Source organism: Asparagus officinalis, chromosome 6 (assembly GCF_001876935.1).
Source record: "Asparagus officinalis chromosome 6, Aspof.V1, whole genome shotgun sequence".
NCBI lineage: Eukaryota > Viridiplantae > Streptophyta > Magnoliopsida > Asparagales > Asparagaceae > Asparagus > Asparagus officinalis.
This window is the reverse complement of record NC_033799.1, coordinates 6,554,544-6,576,132: the sequence shown is the minus strand read 5'-3', so window position 1 is coordinate 6,576,132 and position 21,589 is coordinate 6,554,544. Positions and strand designations below refer to the sequence as shown.

Genomic DNA, 21,589 nt, shown 5'->3' with positions numbered 1-21,589 from the left:
AATTACTTTTATTTAGACAATAATATTAAATTTTAATCTATTAATATATTTTTCAAATTTCATGTTTTTTTTTATAATTTTGAACTTTTGAGAGTATTTCAAAAAAAATTGAAACATTGGGGGTGTTAATTATAAATTTTAAAATTTAGGGGATTACTACTAATTTTTAGATTTTATGTTTTTTGTTTTAAGTTTTGAAAAGTCAGGATGTTTTGTGTAATTTTGAACTATTGAGGGTGATTTGTGTAATTTTTAAAACTTTTTTGATTTTTAACAATAATTAATGTATTATAGTATGTTAGTTACTTATTATTTATTTACCTTTTTATTATCGTTTAAACTCATTGGTGTTTACAGGGTATTATCTTTCTCTATCATCCCTGAGGCTTAATTGATGCAATACAGAACTTTTTACGGTGGGAAAGGGGGAATCTATGTTCAAGTCCGATGGTAATTCCTAGAATTCATCTATGTTGTTTGTAAGTTTTGAGTTTTTTTTGTAATTTATATTTTTGAGGGTGTTTCTATAATTTTAAAATGCTGAGCGTGTTAATTACAAAATTTATTCTTCAGATGATATTGTTAATTTTCCAAATTTTATGTTTGTTATTTTAAGTTTTGATATTTGAGGGTGTTTTGTGTAATTTTAAATATTTGAGAGTATTTTGTGTAATTTTTAAAATTTTTGGTTTTTTTGTTAATATCAAATCTTGTTAAGTTTTGATATTTGAGGGTGTTATGTAACTTATTAATCTTATTTTTTTAAATTATTGAGCTATAGGTAATTCACTTGTAAGATAGAGTATAATTTATAATTATGATTATGATAGATTAAGATTTAAATAAAATATTTAAAAAAGTGAATGATAAATTGATCAAGGGAATTTTTTTTGAACTTGTACTTTTAAAATAAATATGATTATTTAATTTGATGAGTTAATAGTAAATAGTATACTTTTATTATCTACATAATACATAATACCAATTGTCCAAGAATCCATGTTTTAATTGCAAATCTAACTTTTGAATCCAAATATCCTCGTATGAGGAAAAAAATGTAGCCTCTTTCAATCACCTAATAGGCATCAAGCTCTAACATACATCAACACATATTTTAAGGCAATTGAAAGGGTGAAAAACGCAGAAAGTCACACTATTCAAATTTATAGAAGTCTTTCTCAATTATTTATTCTTACTTAACATAATCTATAGGGGAAAAAAAAAAATCTATGCTCTCGCAATAACTTAACATGTTTGCCGAGCTGTGACAGGTGTCGATCATTCTTATCTTCTCTTCTATGAAAATAATTATTATTGATGTGACTCATGTATCATACAGATGATTATCTTTTAAATAGTTACTTAAAAATGTTTTTCACATTATTTATTGTTTCCGGTAGTGAAATGATTTTGACGGATATTCATTTCAAATAAGTAAAACTAAAAATAAAATGAATACACGTGAAACTACAATGAATTATACATCTTATTCATTAATATACCTCTCTCTATTATTACCGTTCTCATGCATTCAAAAACTCTCATATGTAATTATGTATGGAGACTATCCACTAAATTTTCGGGTTCAATTTTAATATCAAAACCGATTGATATACGAACGGCCATATCGGGCTATCGGATCTTTCTGACTATTTGCGTCTTTGGTCTACATCCGAACCCGAATTCGTTCCAGCATCGTGTCTCGCTCTGCTACTTTCTTGCAGCGGAAGCCAAAAGCTCTCCAAATTTTACAGTCAGCGCTCCCAATAGAAACAAAAAACCCTAGAAATCGATCGGGGCATCTAGGATTTTCTGTCGCCATGAGCCGAGGAAGCGGAGCTGGATACGATCGCCACATCACCATCTTCTCTCCTGAAGGCCGCCTCTTTCAAGTTGGTAAGCCCTAGGGTTTCTTTAGATCGATTCTCTAAATTCTAGGGTTTCAGTTGTAATGGCTGATTTCGTTCTATGAATTTGATGCAGAGTATGCTTTCAAAGCTGTAAAGGCATCTGGTATCACGTCGATCGGAGTCAGAGGGAAGGATTCCGTGTGCGTTGTCACTCAGAAGAAAGTTCCGGTGAGTGATTTGTTGTTTTTGTTACTAAAACTTGATTTGAGGTTGAATTAATTTTAAAGTTTGAAATTTTTTTGGGGGAATTTTTGGTGCAGGATAAGTTACTGGATCAAACTAGCGTGACACATCTTTTTCCTATTACCACGTATCTTGGTTTGCTGGCGACTGGAATGACAGGTTATGTTCAGACCCTTATCTCGAATTTGGATCGGGGGAAGCTTTCTATGAGTCAAAATGGATATATTGTATTAATAATACTGGAATCAAATTTTGATTTAATTACATTTTGGGAGAAAATATCGATTTTGAGATGCTTTTCTACATCGTCTGTAAGTCTATGTGATTAATTCGATCTCTGAGATCTCTTTTTTTTAAAGATTGTTAAATAGTAGTATCCAAGGAGTGGACATTAATAACTTATATAGTCAATGAGTTTGATGTACTAGGTTCATAGTGAAGTCATGTTCATTCCAGTATTTGCTATTATGACTGAATGTAGATACTCAGTCTTGCTTCGGAGTTTCTACTTTACTAATGTAATCTGATTCTGATATCTTCCTGATGTCCTCATTGTCAATCAATCATGAATAAAAATCAAGTTTGATATTTAATGTGCACTTTATTTGGTCACTTGAAGCTAACAATACAAAGTTAATAATTTAAAAACGAAAAGATGATGTAATTTTTTAGCAAATGTAAGAAAGAAGAAATGGACTAAGTATCACTCCATGAATGGGTGAAATGACTAAAAATTTAGTTAGTTTTGGAAAGAAAATATTGTAACCTTTCAGTGAACTAGATATTGTAAATAATATTTACCAAGAGGCTGAGAAGGCCCTCAAGTAAAGCTTCAAGATAATATCCTTATATATACAACTTTCCCTGGGTAACTTGCAAATCTGACAGACTATTCCTTTCACTACGTAAAAGTAGAGTATTTATGGATTATGTGAACTCGTGATATTGTATGTTGAAAAAAAGTCAATGATCTGGTCCAGAATTGCTCTCAATTGAATAGCTAGGAGATATTGGCTATCTTACAATTGAACATTTTCAATATAGGTTATTAACTTCTTGACATGGTGAGCATGTAGTTGAAACTCTTTTTTTTTTTTCAGCTGATGCAAGGTCTCTGGTATCTCAAGCCAGGAACCAAGCTGCCGAGTTTCGATTCAAATGGGGGTATGAAATGCCTGTTGATGTATTAGCAAAATGGTATGGTTACTTCTCCTAGCTATCAACGTGGTTTCATATATGGAGGTCTATTGCTCTCTTCGTCTATGCCTGAGCTTATGAATGTTAATTCTATGAAACAAGCTCATTTTTGTTTGTGTAGTACTGTTTTAACAGAACTATTCTTTCTGCCTTGTGCTGGATATAATTCTCCCATTTGAAGTCTATATATTTAAGGGATTTTTCGATAAAGCAACACTGGTTACTTACTGGCGATATAGATGAAATGAGAACAATATATCTGAGATGAATATGTTCACACTTTAAATCTAGAGTGGTGCAATTACCATCCTGCTAAGTAATAGAAGGTATCAAGTGCATATTATAGTGATCAATCTACTTAGGACTTGGCGATGACCTGATACATGCATGCATTTATCACTCCCTGGCCTAGCAATTCAAGTCCCAACTGGGCTTGTGCACAAACGTCAGATAGCTATATACGATGAGCTTCAATGGGGGAGAAAATCTCTTCCATCCCCCTCTGGATGCATGTAGAAAACATATCCTTTGGCATTTTCCTCGCCTACCTTTCTATTTTTTACTATTTCATTACTTATTTATATGCACTTTTACTGCAAATAAATGAATGTAAGCATAAGCAAATGTTGAAGCTTTGCATTAAATATACCTCTCTTCATTTATTCTAGATGTTGGTAATTTAGGATACATTTATCTCACTACTTTCATGGTACAGTCTATTTGCTTTATTAGTGAGATGAATTTACTAATTCTTCTAATTTGTTTTATTCGTTGATTTGGCTAAAAGTTATTGGCACATGCTCTGGAAATCTACAGTGCTTGGGACGCAATCTAATTGATTACATACTCTCCAAATTTTGTGTAGGATTGCAGATAAATCCCAAATATACACTCAACATGCTTACATGAGACCTCTCGGAGTGGGTCAGTTGCATTTATTTCTTTTCCCTTTTTTTTACTAAATTATATTTCATACTGCAACATTGTGTGGCCTCATTGGTGGTCAGTTTAGACTACATTCTATATCTCTCACTTCTCTTTTATATTAATTACTTCATATATTCCACTGATTATGCTTTTTTCTTTCACCTATCGCTTTTCCTACTTTCTGTTGGTAGCTGCCATGATATTGGGTATTGATGAAGAAAATGGACCTCAACTCTTCAAATGTGATCCAGCTGGTCATTTTTTTGGTCACAAGGTAATATTGTAAACTTTTCGCTTTTGTCCTGCTGTAATCTGGTCTCTTATGAGATAAATGGCTTGAAACTTAGGGTGACAACACTTGGTTGCAGCTAGAGACGTTCATGGCACGAGCCATATGTTTGTTGAGTACATGACGTAGATGTAGTTGAGAGAACTATATTTTATAATATCTTCATCATCTGAACTGCATCTTTAGCGGAGATTTGGCCAGCTTCTGGTCCAATTTCACTAATGTCATTCCCAAATGACTAGGAGCATACAAGAGACAGCGTACGTGTTCACGACCACAACCATGCACACATCTTCGTATGATATTTGGAAGATTAGCAAAGGAAAACTAATTTATCTTATGCCTTTATCCTAGCCTTCTGTTTCTGACATCTTTCCTAACACCAATTCATGTTTTATTAAGTTATTTGCACAAATTAATGTTGTGAGACCTGTTTGTTCTTTTTGTTGTTTGTTGTATTCACTAATAGCTTCTGGTTTCTCTTATCGGGTATCGTGGACTTGGTCGTTCTTTTTGTTGTTTGTTGTATTCACTAATAGCTTCTGGTTTCTCTTATCGGGTATCGTGGACTTGGTCTTGTTACATGTTCAAATGGGACAGTACTAATAGCTTCTGGTTTCTCTTATCGGGTATCGTGGACTTGGTCTTGTTACATGTTCAAATGGGACAGTAGATTCAAATTAAAAAAAAAGGGGAATAAAAAATCACCATTGCTGACCTGAAAACCAATTTTGTTTCCAGGCCACAAGTGCTGGTTTGAAAGAGCAAGAAGCAATTAACTTTTTGGAGAAGAAGATGAAGAATGATCCTTCATTCTCATATGACGAAACCGTGCAGGTACTGTGATTGACTGATATACGTACTGGCATTTTCCGTTACATGAAATACATTGTTTGTTTCTTATCTATACATTCTATTTAATTTATGATAGCCTTCTTACTTTTTGGTGGTTTCTTGATTTTCGTCTTCTTGAACTGGCTTCAAGTTTTGGTTAAATTTAATCTTTATGTTCATCTTGCTTTGCTTTACTTCAATCTGTGTTGTTTGAGTTATTTGTGATTTGTATTATGGCTTTGACTCCAGATATTTTCCACTTGTGCGTGTGTTTTCCTTACCTGTATCCAATTATGCTCGATGTAGGACGACACAGATTGGTCTTCAGGTCCTGGCTTAGGGCTAGTATGCAACAGAAAAATCCAAAGTTTTTTTTTATTTTGGTACATTAGCATCCTCTTTATGCCATGTGCTAACTTGATGCTGACATTCTTATTCTGCTTGCACCATTCCCTTCATGAGCCTTTTTTTTCCATTTGTCATTCTTAACAAGTATCAGAGGATCTCTTATATTTCTATTTTTTCTCAAATGCTTTCACATCTATACTGGCATCTACATATTTCTTCTTTTCTATGGCCCATGATGCAACACGAGTTGAATTTGAAGACAAATGTATTTATGACCCTACACTGATTCATGCTAGGAAAAAGAGAAGTTTGTTGGAGGTGAAATTAGGCAAGTAGATTTGATTAGAATTTGGAAGGTTCGGATTCTGCTAGATTTAATTAGGATTATTTGATTTTTTTTTATTAGATAATATAAATATTTACCAACTCTTTTCTTATCTTATAAATATTTAGTTTATTCTTTGTAGCCTTAGTGTAATGGCTGGTCTTCCTAAATCAATCTTAGGATTTAGGAAACAAATATTTCTATGTAAACCTAGATCTCTCTAGTTAAAGGTATATCCTTTCATGTGACCAATTACTGATCTGATTAAAAAAAAAAAGATAAGCCGTTTCCCTTTGATGGGGAACAGTTCTTTGGTGGTGCGAGGCCAATCTAAATGTGAAGTCATCCTGAAGAGAGACCATAAAAGGTGTTTTCTCCCCTCACTTTTGCTTTTACTTGCATGATTGCATCTATCTATTCGTATCAGTGCAATCTGCGACCAAAAAAAGAATTGAAATTTTGAAGTAATTTTTTCAGAAGCTAGATGTTCTCGAAGCTATTTTTGCATGATAGGAAAATTCTTATCGACTTTTAAACTGCTTGTTCTCTTTTCCTGCTACTATTCTTGTTTGTGCTCCAGATCCAATCAGCTGTTGGGTGTATGCATCTTTGGAACTTCCACCTCCTTCCCTCTCTCTGCTGGCAAAGCACACTAAATGTTTCATAAATGGACGAATAAATTATTGTTACGTGTTAGTTTCAATTATTTTTACGTGAGCTGTATTTTTTATTTAAAAGATTTAACTTTAGTTTGGTTAGCATATTCACGAATCCTTTGGTATATTGGTTATCATTATGATCATTATCTGATCAATTTCCATGCTGCTATGTAGCTGAGAAAATTTGTGTCTTGTCTTCTTTTTTTTCTTTCCAGACAGCTATATCTGCATTGCAATCTGTTCTTCAGGAGGACTTCAAGGCCACTGAAATTGAGGTATTCATCCTACTAGTCACATTCACCACTCTTGTTTCTTTATATTTATTTTGCTAAATGACGTGAGAACTTGCGTATATTTAAATGTATGTGTGTATATAAATGACGTGAGAACTCTCGTATATGCATGCATGCATGTATATAAATGTATGTGTGTATGGGTGCTCCCAGGCATCCGTGCATAAACAAGGTTTACCTTTTATCTACTTTTTTATATATTTTTTTGTCTTTTTTAATACATGCTTTTGCTTATTTCTTTAACGAATTCAAATATTTATTGTTTCATTTTTCTGTATCTTCATGCAATATCTTATTTTGCTGACTATATTGAGAGCACCCTGAAGTTGTTTTTGTCATATATATCCACTATCATCATTCTCTTGGACTTGACTTTCTTTTCGACTTGTGTTTGTTAGGTGGGAGTTGTGAAGAAAGATGATCCAGTTTTTAAAGTGCTATCGACGGGGGAGATTGATGAGCACTTGACAGCAATCAGCGAACGAGATTAAGGAAGGGAAGTTTTATCGATTTCGAACTGTATGTTCTTTTTTTTCTACACAGTATTAGTGTACTTTTTGGGATGAACTCGGTCGTTCTTTCAAGAAATGTTTGTGCTGTTGATGCGAACTTCGTCTGTTCTCTTATTTACATCTAAGATAACAAAATGATCTGTAGAATGGTAAATATTCAAATTGGTTTCTTTGGATGCGGCTAATGTCAATGCCATGTTGCAAAAACTCTTCGTAATGCTGTTTTCTTATTTACCCCGGTCATTCGTCGTTTTGAGGAATCAGGAGGCTTTGGTTGTAGAAATTGGAGGATGAACTTCTCCCGGCGCCCCCTGTTTCACCTTTTTTTAACTTTCATACCCTGAAGTTATCTTCTGACAATTTGATACCCCAAAATTTTCAAATTGACATGGAGTTGATAATTTGCTAACCCAGATCCTTGATTTTATTCCTCACCTTCCCCAGAGTCAAAAAATCAGAAAAAAAAACTTAATAAAAAAAAACTTGCTTCTAATACACTTTTCTATGTCGATATTCTTAAATTAACATTTTTTTTAAACTTTTAGGTCTCAAAATTGTCGAAATAGAATTTCATGATATTAAAGTTAAAAAAACGAGACTTTGCGGCATTAAAATGCTAATAACCTTTATTAAAATGGTTATATTACACTCATTTGTATTATATTTGCGCCATAGTAGTCCACTTACGGTCCACCAATTAGTTCAGTTAGTATTATGTTTTCCCTATTTACTACAATCTACACATTTGCAAAGTGCAATATCCATTTTTGGGCTAAAGACGGAAGGCCTCAGCCCTCATTTGTTCCGTAAACTGTTGAAGAATGTTATAAGTAAAGTAGTGTGTAACATGTGCGTTGCATGTGGCGTATTGGCTTAGGAAATATTAGTAAATAATACATTCTACATTATTGATTCTCAAATATGTACTTAGGATATAATATTTACTTATGGTATATTGATTCTTAATATATCATGCACGAAAGTTAGAAAGGCTGCTAAATAAAAAACTAATATTAAACATCTAGTATCTTGTCATGGTAGTAAAAATTATTATTAGATGCAAAATTATAAAAGCTATAATAGCAAGATGGATTCACAACCGATATAAAGATATTGTTTGAATGACACAGTTCATGGAAATTGTATATAATTCAAATTAAAGAATCTCAATCAAAAGACAAATTAATCTGGATTTCTTATAAGAAATCAAAAATTTTTATGTAATTCAATCAAATATATCATATATAGGTTTGTGTTTTCTGATTTACTCAATGAAAAAAAGATAGATAACAATTATATTTTATTAGTTAATCTTTGTAGATAACAATTTTGTTTTATTAGTTAATCTTTGTAGCCTAAAGTTGATAGGAACAAAGAACTTATTGGTGATTAATCAAAAAGGAGATAAAGGTTTATGATTCAATATAATTATTAACGAAAGAACATAAAAGATGCTTGATAGAGGTAAGAAATCAAAATGACAAGAAATAGCGAAAAAACGTTGGATAAGTTGATAGCATATCTGAACTTAAAGTGCATATGAACCGAGTAATTACTTATGGATTAAACCACGAGTAAATCTAATAAATAAGAAACCACAACTTATGATCTATATTCAAAGAAAAAAAGCACAACTTATGATAATGGAACAATAAACTCTTCATAACATTGTGCAAGGAGGAAAAATCTTAAAATAGCTTTGCGTAAACTTCAATGATAAGATCATACAATCTTTTTAAAAATTAAAAGATCAATAAGAATCTTACTTAATCCATAGTGAAAAAAGCACATGATAAAAATATTCTTTGGCTCCCAAATCAGATTTATGCATACTCTTAAATATCAAGACTTCCAAATAATAATCTTTCAATAATATATTATCCTTCTCTTTTTCAAGGATTCAAGAGTCAAAATACAAATCAATAGCTATAAATTAAACACGAGACATAGTCTTCAATTCCATAAAAATAAATCGTTAAGTCTGCAAACAATATGACATATATGATCCAATCCAATGTATGTATGTGCATATACATACAAGCCATGTGTACTATAAACCATTTGATAAACTTTCTTATAACATATTTCATAAACCATTATGTTAGTGTGGGAATTCGGATTAGTAGGTAATATGGTGGATTGAAGAGCATGGATGACCATAATTTATAGTATAGAGATGAAAAAGAGGTCATGTAAAGGAAAAATGAAAGAGTGGTTAGTTAATTGGATCAATAACATATGCATTTAATTAATTTATGGAATCTTTAAAAGCCTAAGAAACTAATTAAATCTTATCATCACGATGATTTTACAATTAATTTAATTTAGGATTCATTGAATGTAAGTTTGAGATAAATCAAATAAAGAAAATAATTAAAGTAAAATTGGAATTATCAAATTTAAGAGGGCTAAAAGGGGGCAATCAAAAGTTTTAGCATCACAATCCTCTTTTATATATAGTATAGATATAGATAGACAAGCAAAATGATATAGCAAGATTAGACCTATAACTAAACAGAAAATATTTTCTTATATATTACCTATTATTTGAATAACATGTAGTAAATGAATATCAATAAAAAAATGTGCAAACAAATGTAACTAGGGGATGGAAATTGATCAATAATTATCAATTAGTTTAACTGTTATTCGTTTAACTATTTTATTCAAATTTGATTTGAGGGATTGTTTAAGAAAAACTTGAATAATTTTAACATCCATATATTCCACGAATCAAACACAAACATTTTGCAGAATTGACTCGTTTGTTGATCATAGTTATTCGTTTTAAAGTTAATCTCTTACAACTTGGGTTAACTATTACGCTAATAATATAGTATTTTGTTCCTTAACATTTTACTCTAGATTTTATCCATGACTCGAGAAAATTAAGAGCACAGAACATTCAAATTATATATAGGAATATTTAATGAACTTATTAGCAGATATAATTTTTTAGCCAAATAAAAAGTATTATAAAATATATTTTATTTACAAAATGCTTTTAAGGTTCATAAACTGCATAATATTAATCAATAAATATTCTTATTTGAATTCAGAGAAGTAAATCCAACCTCATAAAATTGAATTCCAACTTGCTAAATTTAAAAACATGAACTCTCAGCATTCAATTCAATTTGATATCCCCCCCACCGCCCCTATGCTCTCTCTTTCATTAAAATAATAATAATAATAATAAAAGAGGCATCTATCGAACACAATTTTAGGAGTTCCTACGGGAAAGTTAGAAAGTCCACATGTCTTTAATGTTTTATAATTCCCATATTCACCAACCAATATGCAGACAGCGGACTGGTTGATGCGGAGGTAATATCAGATGTTTTTTTGGGCGAATTTGGTTTATGCCAAGGCAACACCATGGCGAAAAGCGCATCTTCAAGTAGATTTCGAGATGCAACCTTGAAAGACGATATGTTTTGACTTGCTCGGTAGAATCCTTGTGTTTTAGGAAAATTGAAGAAGTGATCTACACACATATAACTGATTTGAAGTTATTTTTTTATTAGGATTTCTAGAGTTTGTGTGATTTTGCTCGTATCAGAACGGGAAGTTACCTTCTTTGGTTACACTTACCTACGTCAATGGTTTTCCTTCATGATATATACATGAGTGGTGTTAGGGGCACACCCCTAACCACACCTCCTCTCCCTCTATAGTGTATTAGACCCCACATTAAATTTTAAAAAAAAAATTGATGTGGGGCCCAATACACTATAGAGGAAGAGGAGGTGTGGTTGAGATTGTGGTTGGGGGTGTACCCCTAACATTTCTATATATACATAGCATGCACGCCAAATCTATAGCTCGCGACAACTGCACTTTGGTACCTTGGATTAATGGCTTTAAACGGGCCCGTTTATGACAGGGCCTTGTCATAAATCGGCCCGCCCGCGAATAAATTGAAAGGGAAATCCGTAATCAATTATCCGAACATCTTCAGTCACGTGAGACCACGTGAAACGGCTTATATAAAAAGGGTTTTGCCCTTTACCCTTCCTCTCTGAATTCATTTCCCGCCCGCTGGAAGGAATGAGAGAGGTTCTTTCCCTCCTCGCGTTCTTCCTCTTTTTTCTATCAAGGTGAGCAAAATTAGGTTTTTGAATTTAAAAAAAAAATTGAGCTCGCGTGTAGATAGACTTACGAAAATTGGAAAAAAAATTTAGGTGTGTTTTTTTTTCTTCTCTCTAGTTGACTAATTTATTCCTTTTGTCTGTTAGATCTGGTTGAAATTCGATGCCAAGATCCCAGCTTTTTTTATTCTGAAATTTCACTTCAATCTGAAGCTATGGGAAAAATTTGCAAATTCTCAAGCGTTTCATCGAGAATATTAGGCATTTGCTCCATAATTTCTGCTATCCTCTGAAATTTTACGGAGTATTTTAGATCTATTGTCTGAATTTTTCGTTTAAATTAGCAAAATAAGCATCGGAGTGTTTCTTGGATTCTATGCCAGATTTTTTCTGTATTAATTTCTCAGATCTTACTCTTCGTTTAAACTTAGTGTGTGTGTGTGTATTGTCTATGTAGATTACCGATATCTCTCCAATTGTTGGCTAGGCGAATAATTCTTAGATAACAGCCCATAAGCATGACATAGTAGGTTTAGAGTTGGTTTTTGTGAATCTTTCTGTCCGATGATTCTTTTTAGAAGGTAATATCCATTGTCACTCACTCAAAACAAGCCCTTGCGTATTTGGTGGTTGTTGTTCTTTTTTCATTTTCCTTTTGCAGTGTTTATGTGTTGAAATTTTGTTGTAACGAAGATTCATGTTAATCAGAAATCGGACTAGAATTAGTTTCAAAAGTTTGTTCATTTTCTTCAAGATATTTATTAGATGGTGATTGGTGCGTATCCGTGTAGCCTTACCTCCTAGTTTCAGTTAGTTCTTGGCAAAAAGTTTTTGAGCAGCTCTATTTGATAGGGCAATATACACAAAGAGTAATAGACAATGGCGATATAAGATAAACACAAAAGTAAATGTGATAGGAGCTACAGAGATACCATTTAGTGATGGGTTGTGCTAGGACTTCCTTATAGAAGTATCAATGTGTCATCTGGGTGTTTTGGGTGGAATGCAAGGTATGATTTCAGAATCTTGGCAACAAGAGAGCTTGTCTGTAGAAGGGTGTGAGAGGCTAGAGAGATGGATAATTTCTCTTGTTGAGGTGGGGGTTGTGTGATTGGAATGCCTGAATTTATCTTTCCATTGAAGAAACCCTTTTACTCCGATCTCAGTTTTGTTTATCAACCTCTAAAGTTATACTTCTTGTCATTCTTGGGTAAAATGCTAAGTGCATAAAAACTAAATGTTAGTTTTACCTACAAAGAGGTTAGCTCTACAGACAAATTATACGACCCTGCTGACTTCGACTAATTCTGTGGCCTTCAAGATCTTTGAACTATGCGAGTGTGGAGAAGGAGAAAACATTGGCTATGATCAAGCCAGATGGGGTATCTGGCAATTATACGACGCAGATAAAAAGTATCATTCTTGAGTCTGGATTTAATATTGTCAGAGAGAAGATGCTTCAGCTCAATGAGGAAACCGTGGCACACTTTTATGCTGAACATTCTGGTAGAAGCTTCTTTCCTAACCTTATGAAATATATGACAAGGTATCTTCTATTCTATCAATTTATGCAATTTCACCATTGCATTTTTTACATACGTTATTTCAGCTGTAATGAAGTCATGCTCTGATTGAACTGCAGAAGTGCCAAAATGTCATAAGCCTTCCATAAGCTAATAGCCCTAATGAGGGAACTAGGTTTCAGGATATAAATTGCGTTTAGGTATTTATACAATTCCACCAGCTGAAACTCGTATGAATCTTGAAATGCATAACTATGTACATGGAAAATTAATTACTGACATGAATCACTGAATAATTATTGACATGAATCACTTAATAATGCACCTTAAGTGCTACTACCTGTATAATGTATTACATTGGTTCTTAGGATTCTACATGAATTTCTTCAGGGAAACAACTAGAGATCATCAAGTTGCAAACTTAAGGTCCCATGGTCATTTCAGTAAACTAAAAATGACTACCATCTGCCTTTTTGTTTAATTTCTCATTCTTTTTCCCCCCTAACTTTCTTCTTCTCGTTCTTGCCTCTCCCACTCTTATTCTTTGTCTGTTGGGTAACTTTTTGACATATCTGCTACATATACTAAACATCCACCCTAGCTTGCTTGTCAGCTAGCTACAACAAACAATCACAAGTATCAGAAAGGGGAATGAATAGTTAAAACAAACTTGGTAAGCATGTTCGTTACATCTACTCTGGGACACTTGGTTTGTTTCTATATGATATTAGGTTAGTGGATCTTGTTAGGCCCTAATGCCACTAGGAAAGAACCCTAGAGGGGGGATGAATAGAGTTTATGCTAATCTAATCCGATTTAATGTCAATTAAAACTAATTAACGAATATCCTAGCAAATAAGATATGCAATGAATTATTAGTAAGGATAAGCAATATAAACAAAGGGTAAAATAAACAAACTACAAATATGATAGGGCAATATACACAAAGAGTAATAGACAATGACGATATAAGATAAACACAAAAGTAAATGCGCCAATGACAAACTCAAACACAATCAAATGATCACGGAGTTCGGGTCTTCCATCCTACGTCTCTGCTCCTCACTCCGGGAAGAAATCCACTATCACACCGGGTTTTTAACGCTCATCCGAAAACGTTTACACCACACAATATCGGTTTTTAACGCTCACCGATCAACGTTCACAATCATTCACAATGTAACTACACAAATCCCATCTTAAGTGTTGGCCTCTCACGTGTCTCCCTCAAGTACTCAGAATTACGACCTACCTCTAGGTGTTACCACCGACCCCACTCCTCTTGGGACCGACCACGTCTCTCATCTCTACACTCCTCTTGGTGTATTTGTGCAATACAATGTGACCTCACAAATAAAAGCTCAACAACAAATAATTTGTTCTCAAGACAAGGTGAGAACTCAATTAAACATAACTCAATATTACAATTTCTCACAACCCTAATAATACTATATATGAAAATACTAAAAGCTCAATGTGGGTGTGTGTAACAAAGAGATTTAATAAATCAAAACTAAACTCAATATGAAAATCTAGCTTATAGAAATTAAGATCAAAATAATAAATAGCTAGAGATTGAGTTTAGAAAACTTCTCCACTGAAAACAAGAGAGAGAGGGATGAGATGAAAGCCCAAACACAAGTTAATGATCTCCTCTAGCTCTTGTGAAAACTTCTTCACAAACCGAAACTTGAAACAAACACTAAACAAACTTCAAAATCCTTTAAACTTGTTTTAAACAATTCTTGATTACTTCAGAATGTTAGAGGGCAATGGGTATATATAGGAAGAGAAACCAAAGCCCAAAGACCAAGAAAACCAAAGCAAAAAGATAAAATAACGGAAACTCAGAAAACTAGAAAACTAGCCATTATGAGGCCGTCAGTCAACTGATATTGTTCATCAGTCGGTTGATGAGCTGACCATTACAGGCCAACAAACACTTCATCAGTCGACTGATGAATCATCAGTCGATGAATCGTCAGTCGACCAATGACCTTGTCAGTCGACTGATCAGTCGACTGAATAAGAAACAGAAACTTTTGATGATTCTAGGCGTTTTCATCAGTCGACTGAACACTTTCATTAGTCGACTGATAACACAATATCAGTCTGATTAAAACAGTAAATCTGATTTTCAAAGCTCTTTTAAAAATAACAAATAAATTCAGAAAAATATAAAACTTTCGAAAATGATTATAAACATGTTATAAAAAGTATTTTTTAATTTGCAACTCCCAAATGAGAAATCTCATCATTTTTCAAAATAGACCAAAACATAAAAATACAACAACACTTGTTTTTGATATTTTAGCTTAAACATGTTTTGAAACTATATAAAATGATTATATAGACTTGATAAAAGATATAAACTATTGTTGTTAAGTCTATAAACCAAAAACACAATGTTTTATCAAAATACACATTATGCAATAAAACATGATTTCATTGAATTAAATAAACTTGATAATGATGAAATCATATATAAGCATATAAGCATGAAACAAGTATGAATTTTCTAATTATATTTATTTGTTTCATATTTAAACTGAAAACTATAAAATCAAAACGTGTATATATATATATATATAACTATATATATACATAAAAACCAAAACCAAAATGTGTATGTGTGTGTATATGATATTGAGCTTAGAGTATTAAACACATATAATATAAACTCCTAAACTAGATTACTCAAGCTATAGGTCTTCAATAAGCTCGATTTGGTACACTTACGGATGAAGCTTGAACTTGGATCTTGACTTGAAATGTATTGCTTCACTCAACTATTCCGCCAACCTCCATTGGATATGATCGTGAAACCTCGATTCCATCCATTCTCCAACTTGTTGTTTGTCTAGAATACCTAATAATAAACATAAATACTAGACAAACAATATTAGGAATTGTTTGTAATCATCAAAACAAGATTAGGGAGTATGCTCATAAACATGAGGCCAGCAAATCTATGAGTGGAAATTCAAAGTTATGTGAAGGATCGAATATTTAGTGAAGACAATGGTTCAAAATTTGCCAAACAGCTAAATGATGGTGTAATCGTAGTTCTGTAGTAGTGTTTCATCCGAAAGTGGCTTGCATCAAATCCAAATTTAAATCTTACATATTTCATCAATTTATGAGGTTTCCTTTCCTTGTGAAGATAACTGTTACCCGTATCATTCTTTGGTGATTCAACCCTTAGTTTTTCTAACGTTTTTCTCCTGTTTATTATACTTCCTTAATTTAATCTCTCTTTTTTTATTACTGAAACCTATCCTTCTGTTTTTTAAGACGTTGCATATAATCTTACAGCCACTTTATTACATAGAATAGTCTCAGTAGAGACTGGTCAGTCTTCACTAGATGCTTCTGCTTTTAACACCTTTTTCTTATAATCTTTACTTCCTACGTTGTACTTGATCCAAATTTATTATCATTTACTCTTACGAACCTCTGCAAGATACACTGAATATAAGTAACTTATTTGTATGTTACGTTTGTATGTCATGTATATTCGTACTGGTTATTGAATGCTGTTTATATTAATTACTAATTTCTATTGTTTCAGTCATGTACCAAACTAACATATCTAACTTCTAATAGTGGCCCAGTGTACATTATGGTCCTTGAGAAGCTAAACGCCATCTTTGATTGGAGAAATTTGATTGGTCCCACGGATTCTAGAAAAGCTAAAGTTTCTCACCAAAATAGGTTAGTTATTTCTCTAAAAGTGCTTGTTTACATAAAATAGTTGCTGATGGAAAAGGATGTAACATGCACTGTCATACAGTTCTCATGATTCTGCATCTGCTCACTTCTTTCCCCCTTATTTCGTGTCTGCGTTTAAGTTAATTGTGCCCAGGGATGATGGAGCTTCCTATATAAAGGTGTTATAGTCTTCCCTCTTCCTTTGCTTCTTTCTTCATATATGTTATTATATTTTAGGGTTGTTCCCATTTGAAAGATTGAACTGTGGAATAACAATGTTTTGTTATTGGTATATATTGTTATTGGTTCTTTCTTCATATATGTGTATCGTATTTTAGGGTTGTTCCCATTTGAAAGATTGAACTGTGGAATAACTATGTTTTGTTTTTGCTATTTGTCAAAACTAGTCTTCCAGGTTTTATGCGTGTTCCCCTCTGGAATTATGGTATAACCTTGAGAGTGCTCATGTTCATTTTACAGCTGATGCCTGACGGCAAAGTTTGAATGATCTTTATCTGGAACTTTATCGCTAATCAATTGCTAAAGCCATATCTTGGTCAAACAATATTTTGAGATGATTTCTATCTTGATTGAACAGTAAAAATTACGTTGTTCAACAAATTGAACGCCTTTTCAGACTATTTCCGACTGTCAGAAAGATTTCAGCAACAAACATGAAGTTGTAGCTCTGTATGACTTATATGTAGTAAAAGGTGAAAATTAACACTTGTAATGCTACTTTAAATGGGTCATCTACCGGAAAAAAGGATTGTTTGGGTGTCTAGTTCAAAAAGGAGGATTTTTCTTTATAATCCACATAATAAATAAAAAACATAAAAATGTTATAGGTAAATTCTCATAGGGAAAAATGCTTCCAGACCCCAAAAGCCAAGTGAACGTGCTTCCCACCCCCAAGATTTGGTTAATTGGCGTTTTACCCCTAAAAATAAAGAATCTGTTCTCTGAGCCCCAAAACACAAAACCCAAGACATTAAAACATGTGAAGACCATAATACCCTTCTCTCTCTTTCTTTTTTTATTAAAATATGATGAGGGTTATTTTATTATTTTTGTTTTTCTCTCTCTTTTTATCATGATGTACCAAGAGGATAGTTGAAATGATTGATGATGATTATTTTATTTTTTTTATTTTTTATTATTTTGGTTGTTTGTATTGGGATGTTGTTAAAGTTACGGGTTATAATTGTTAAGGTTACGAGTTAATTGTTAATGTTACGGGCCAATTGTTAAAGTTATGAATCCTCTCTCTCTCTCTTTCTTTTTTTATTAAAATATGATGAGGGTTATTTTATTATTTTTGTTTTTCTCTCTCTCTTTATCATGATGTACCAAGAGGATAGTTAAAATGATTGATGATGATTATTTTATTATTTTTGTTTTTTATTATTTTGGTTGTTTGTATTGGGATGTTGTTAAAGTTATGGGTTAATTGTTAAGGTTACGAGTTAATTGTTAATGTTACGGATCAATTGTTAAGGTTATGAATCCTCTCTCACTCTGTTTTTTATTAAAATATGATGAGGGTTATTTTATTATTTTTGTTTTTCTCTCTCTTTTTATCATGATGTACCAAGAGGATAGTTGAAATGATTGATGATGATTATTTTATTATTTTTGTTTTTTATTATTTTGGTTGTTTGTATTGGGATGTTGTTAAAGTTATGGGTTAATTGTTAAGGTTACGAGTTAATTGTTAATGTTACGGGTCAATTGTTAAGGTTATGAATCCTCTCTCTCTCTTTCTTTTTTATTAAAATATGATGAGGGTTATTTTATTATTTTTGTTTTACTCTCTCTCTTTATCATGATGTACCAAGAGGATAGTTAAAATGATTGATGAGGATTATTTTATTATTTTCGTTTTTTATTATTTTGGTTGTTTGTATTGGGATGTTGTTAAAGTTACGGGTTAATTGTTAAGGTTACGAGTTAATTGTTAATGTTACGGGTCAATTGTTAAGGTTATGAATCCTCTCTCTCTCTCTCTCTCTTTTATTAAAATATAATGAGGGTTATTTTATTATTTTTGTTTTTCTCTCTCTCTTTATCATGATGTACCAAGAGGATAGTTGAAATAATTGATGATGATTATTTTATTATTTTCGTTTTTTATTATTTTGGTTGTTTGTATTGGGATGTTGTTAAAGTTACGAGTTAATTGTTAATGTTACGGGTCAATTGTTAAGGTTATGAATCCCCTCTCTCTCTCTCTATCATGATGTTTCTTTGATGATATTGAAATGGTTAAAGAGGATTATTATTTTATTATTTTTATTTTTTATTCTTTTTGTATTTTTAGAATATTCGTTGTTAAGGATAATGGTTGGTTGTAAAGGTTATGCATTGATTGTTAAGGTTACGGGTTGATTGTTAAGGTTAAGGGTTTGTTGTTAAGGTTATAGGTTTGTTGTGTAGGTTACGGATTTGTTGTTAATGTTATGTGTTTAATTGTTAAGGTTACGTGTTTAATTGTTAAGGTTACGGATTTAATTGTTAAGGTTACGTATTTAATTGTTAAGGTTACGGGTTTAATTGTTACGATTACGGTTTATTAATTGTTAAGGTTACGGTTTAATTGTTAAGGTTACGGGTTTAATTGTTAAGGTTACGGGTTTAATTATTATGGTTACGGTTTTAATTGTTAAGGTTATGTATCCCTTCTCTCTCTCCCTCGTAACTTTAACAATTAAACCCGTAACCTTAACAATTAAACTGTAACATTAACAATTAAACCAGTAATCTTAACAATTAAACCCATAACCTTAACAATTAAATCGTAACATTAACAATTAAACCGTAACCTTAACAATTAAACTGTAACCTTAACAATTAAACCTGTAACCTTAACAATTAAAACCGTAACCATAATAATTAAACCCGTAACCTTAATAATTAAACTCGTAACCTTAACAATTAAACCGTAACCTTAACAATTAATAAACCGTAACCGTAACAATTAAATTGTTAAGGTTACGGTTTAATTGTTAAGGTTATGGGTTTAATTGTTAAGATTACCGGTTTAATTGTTATTGTTACGGTTTAATTGTTAATGTTACGGGTTTAATTGTTAAGGTTACGAGGGAGAGAGAGAAGGGATCCATAACCTTAACAATTAAAACCGTAACCATAATAATTAAACCCGTAACCTTAATAATTAAACTCGTAACCTTAACAATTAAACCGTAACCTTAACAATTAATAAACCGTAACCGTAACAATTAAACCCGTAACCTTAATAATTAAATCCGTAACCTTAACAATTAAACACGTAACCTTAACAATTAAACACGTAACCTTAACAACAAATCTGTAACCTATACAACAAACTCACAACCTTAACAACAAACCCTTAACCTTAACAACCAACCCGTAACCTTAACAATCAATGCATAACCTTTACAACCAACCATTATCTTTAATAACGAATATTCTAAAAATACAAAAAGAATAAAAAACAAAAATAATAATCCTCTTTAATCATTTCAATATCATCAAAGAAACATCATGATAGAGAGAGAGAGAGAGAAAAGAATAAAAAACAAAAATAATAAAATAATAATCCTCTTTAATCATTTCAATATCATCAAAGAAACATTATGATAGAGAGAGAGAGAGAGAGGATTCATAACCTTAACAATTAACCCGTAACATTAACAATTAACTCGTAACCTTAACAATTAACCCGTAACTTTAACAACCTCCCAATACAAACAACAAAAATAATAAAAAATGAAAATAATAAAATAATCTTCATCAATCATTTCAACTATCCTCTTGGTACATCATGATAAAGAGAGAGAGAAAAACAAAAATAATAAAATAACCCTCATTATATTTTAATAAATAGAGAGAGAGAGAGAGAGGATTCATAACCTTAACAATTAACCCGTAACATTAACAATTAACTCGTAACCTTAACAATTAACCCGTAACTTTAACAACATCCCAATACAAACAACCAAAATAATAAAAAACGAAAATAATAAAATAATCCTCATCAATCATTTCAACTATCCTCTTGGTACATCATGATAAAGAGAGAGAGAAAAACAAAAAGTAATAAAATAACCATCATCATATTTTAATAAAAAAAGAAAGAGAGAGAGAAGGGTATTATGGTCTTCACATGTTTTAATGTCTTGGGTTTTGTGTTTTGGGGGCTCAGAGAACAAATTCTTTATTTTTAGGGGTAAAACTTTTGTGTTTTGGGGGCTCAGAGAACAAATTCTTTATTTTTAGGGGTAAAACGCCCATTGACCAAGTCTTAGGGGTGGGAAGCACGTTCACTTGGCTTTTGGGGGCTGGAAGCAATTTTCCCATTCTCATAACACGTGAATAAAAACAATATTGATCTCAGGTAAATTATTGATTACAATTAATATTAGTGTGTGTAAAACTGTAAATATTTCTATAACCTTGTCCCTGTACCCTACCTTTTACGAACTACTGTGTCATGTACTGATACTCGAACCTGTTTCCATGAAACATAGATACACATACATATTGTTTCTCATTGTTCATTATTTCCATTTATATGCGAGGACAGTGGACACTAGGTCGTTTGTCTCACTAGCCTTGTGTGAGAGTCCACATATTGTGGATGCCAACATTGTTCACCATGGAATTTGAAAGGTGTGCAACCTTAAAGGTTTCAGTTACTGGGAAAACTGACATAATGCTTTAGAGGGTCAGGACTAATGCTGTATAAATATTTACATTAAGCTGTTGCTGTATGTCACGAGCAAAATTGTGCCTCGAGTTCAAGT

At 32.2% G+C, this 21,589-nt stretch overlaps 3 protein-coding genes across 4 annotated transcripts in view; all 3 read left to right on the top strand.

Moving 5' to 3' along the window:
* On the top strand, positions 1,702 to 7,668 carry LOC109844318 (proteasome subunit alpha type-6). Its single transcript, XM_020413308.1, has 9 exons — positions 1,702 to 1,896; positions 1,984 to 2,078; positions 2,171 to 2,252; positions 3,194 to 3,290; positions 4,156 to 4,214; positions 4,409 to 4,491; positions 5,248 to 5,343; positions 6,888 to 6,947; positions 7,364 to 7,668. The coding sequence occupies exons 1-9, from the start codon at positions 1,821 to 1,823 to the stop codon at positions 7,454 to 7,456; spliced, it is 741 nt and encodes a 246-aa protein (XP_020268897.1). The 5' UTR covers positions 1,702 to 1,820; the 3' UTR covers positions 7,457 to 7,668.
* LOC109844320 (probable nucleoside diphosphate kinase 5) overlaps positions 11,501 to 21,589 on the top strand; it is a 24,423-nt gene continuing 14,334 nt past the window's right edge. For both annotated transcript variants that reach the window (XR_002247985.1, XM_020413309.1), the window contains exons 1-3: positions 11,501 to 11,577; positions 12,890 to 13,114; positions 16,698 to 16,805. Coding sequence is in view for 1 of the 2 variants with exons in the window: in XM_020413309.1 (XP_020268898.1) it covers positions 11,528 to 11,577; positions 12,890 to 13,114; positions 16,698 to 16,805 (383 nt within the window). In the remaining variant the exon portion in view is untranslated. The remainder of the gene's footprint in view (positions 11,578 to 12,889; positions 13,115 to 16,697; positions 16,806 to 21,589) is intronic.
* LOC109844317 overlaps positions 18,801 to 21,589 on the top strand; it is a 24,987-nt gene continuing 22,198 nt past the window's right edge. Inside the window, exon 1 of the mRNA XM_020413306.1 lies at positions 18,801 to 18,814. The gene's annotated coding sequence lies outside the window, so the exon portion shown is untranslated. The remainder of the gene's footprint in view (positions 18,815 to 21,589) is intronic.

Excerpts from the sequence above, each read along its gene's own strand:
- LOC109844318 (XM_020413308.1), top strand. The coding sequence starts at position 1,821 with ATGAGCCGAGGAAGCGGAGCTGGATACGATCGCCACATCACCATCTTC. Across the intron at positions 2,079-2,170 it reads TCACTCAGAAGAAAGTTCCG|GATAAGTTACTGGATCAAAC; the intron begins GTGAGTGATTTG and ends TTTTTGGTGCAG. Across the intron at positions 6,948-7,363 it reads TCAAGGCCACTGAAATTGAG|GTGGGAGTTGTGAAGAAAGA; the intron begins GTATTCATCCTA and ends TGTGTTTGTTAG.